At 54.4% G+C, this 2,278-nt stretch overlaps 1 protein-coding gene across 1 annotated transcript; it reads left to right on the top strand.

The window, feature by feature from the left end:
- Positions 1-3: 3 nt before the first annotated feature.
- On the top strand, positions 4-2,188 carry RAB4B (RAB4B, member RAS oncogene family; the record flags this gene model as incomplete). Its single annotated transcript, XM_009707655.1, has 6 exons — positions 4-79; positions 637-751; positions 1,139-1,201; positions 1,316-1,470; positions 1,556-1,651; positions 2,073-2,188. Coding segments are annotated over 6 exons (621 nt in total), but the record flags the coding sequence as incomplete, so codon positions are not given.
- Positions 2,189-2,278: the final 90 nt, after the last annotated feature.

Here is a 2,278-nt window from a genome sequence, read left to right as displayed (position 1 = left end):
TTCCTTTTCAAGTTCCTCGTGATAGGGAGCGCCGGCACGGGGAAGTCCTGCCTCCTCCATCAGTTCATCGAAAACAAATGTAAGTTACTTTGTTTTGGGTTTTATTACTGCTGCGCCGGGTCTTTCCTGACTAAATTTGTCTCTCAGGCTGCTGGAGAATGCTGCTGAAATATTTCTCTGTGAGACCTTTTAGCAATGGGGGGGAAAAAAAAAAGTGGTGTTTTTTTTGTATTCTTGAGCCTTCCTTGCCAGGCCCAGCGATGGAAAAGACCTTTTATGCTTTGGTGGACTGACAGAGCTTTGCCACAAAATACTGAAACTTTGTCTCTCTCTTTTCTGAAACCTTCGATTTTCTTTTGTAACGCGGCAGAGGAAAGCTTTGAGCCCACTTAATTGGAAGCAAAACACCAGGCGCCATCCTCCTCAGCGCTTTGCGGGTTTAATTTCACGTATGTTGGCATGGTCCTCGCTTCCTCTATGCAGCCGCTTGCAAAATCATCTCGTAACGAGTTTCCCTTTGCCGGGGAGTAACCTGGGTGGCAAAGTTGTGCTGAGCGCGGCGGGGTTTACCCGAGGAGCTGAGATTCCCAGGTGTGGTGGGAAGCTCAATTATTCTTTCACTTCTTGTTTCCGCAGTCAAACAGGATTCGAACCACACGATCGGGGTGGAATTCGGCTCCAAGGTGGTCAACGTCGGCGGGAAGACGGTGAAGCTGCAGATCTGGGACACGGCGGGGCAGGAGAGGTTCAGGTAAAGGAAAAACCTCGCGATGCCGGAGCTGTGACTCCCCACATCCCTGGGCCGCCCCTTCCAACACTTGAGAACCCTTTGGGGGAAGAAATTCACATGCTAGTGTTGTCGGCAAACTGAGGGTGTGCTTGATCCCCTCTTCCAGATCGTTGGTAACAATATTAAACAGAGTATTTTTACCGGTATAGCTGGAGGATCTGATTTCACCCAGCAATTAAATAAGATATTGGCTACCTACTTGAGACGAGGGTCCTAAAAACACTGGTTTGGGGCCAGCCCTGTCCCTGCTCGAGTCACCTGCGGAGCTTCTCCTGCCTTCCTAGCAGCGCAGCGCGTGAAAAGGGCCCCTAGTCTCGTGGGTGTCATCCTCCTCCTCTTCCTCCTCAGGTCGGTGACCAGAAGCTACTACCGGGGCGCAGCAGGCGCATTGCTCGTGTATGATATCACCAGGTGGGTTGCAGAATCTGGTGCTCCCCCGCCCATGGAGCCCTGACCCCCTCAGTACCGGGGGAAATTGGGGCTCAGCACCCACCCTAACTTCTTCCCCCTCCTCGCCCCACCCAGCCGGGAGACCTACAACGCCCTGACCAACTGGCTGACGGACGCCCGCACCCTCGCCAGCCCCAACATCGTCATCATCCTTTGCGGGAACAAGAAGGATTTGGATGCGGACCGGGAGGTGACGTTTCTGGAAGCTTCACGCTTCGCCCAGGAGAACGGTGAGAGACACGGGAGAAAGGTTGGCAACAGTGGTGGACTGCGGCTAACGACAATCGAAGTAACAAGCCTTTTCTTATTAACCAGAGCTCATGTTCCTGGAGACCAGCGCCCTGACGGGAGAAAACGTGGAAGAAGCCTTCTTAAAATGCGCGAGGACCATATTAAATAAAATTGAATCGGGTACGGCAGTTCTCGTTCGACTTTTCCAGCGTGGGGACAGGGAGGTTTTGGATCCCTATGGGCTGGGGAGGTTTCTGGTCCCAGGGATGGAGATTTTGGATCCCTGGCAGGGCTTTTGGATCCATGGGGAACTGGGAGGTTTTGGATCCATGGGGATGGAGGTTTTGGATCCCTGGAAGGGGTTTTTGATCCTGGGAATGAAGACTTTGGATCCTTGGCAGGATTTTTTTTTTATCCAGGGGATGGAGATTTTGGATCCCTGGGGGACTGGGCGGTTTTGGATCCCAGGGTTGGAGATTCTGAGTCCCTGGCAGGGGTTTTGGATTCCTGGGGGACCAGGAAGTTTTGAATCCCAGGGACAGGAAGTTTGGAATCCCGGTGGGGGTTTTAATCCCTCCCGGGGTTTTTCCATCCCACGCAGGTGAACTTGACCCAGAGAGGATGGGCTCAGGGATCCAGTACGGAGACGCCTCCCTCCGCCAGCTGCGGCAGCCCCGGGGGGCCCAGGCGCAGAGCCGGCAGCAGTGCAGTTGCTAAACACCCGTGCCCAAGGTGAGACCCCCCCCCACCAATTCAGCACCAGGTCAGGGCGGCGCCTGGCAGCCCCCCACCTCGCACCCCGGCTGC

This window comes from Cariama cristata, unplaced genomic scaffold, assembly GCF_000690535.1.
Source record: "Cariama cristata isolate BGI_N322 unplaced genomic scaffold, ASM69053v1 scaffold31569, whole genome shotgun sequence".
Classification (NCBI taxonomy): domain Eukaryota; kingdom Metazoa; phylum Chordata; class Aves; order Cariamiformes; family Cariamidae; genus Cariama; species Cariama cristata.
The sequence above is the reverse complement of the archived record's forward strand: the minus strand, read 5'-3'. Positions and strand labels throughout refer to the sequence as shown.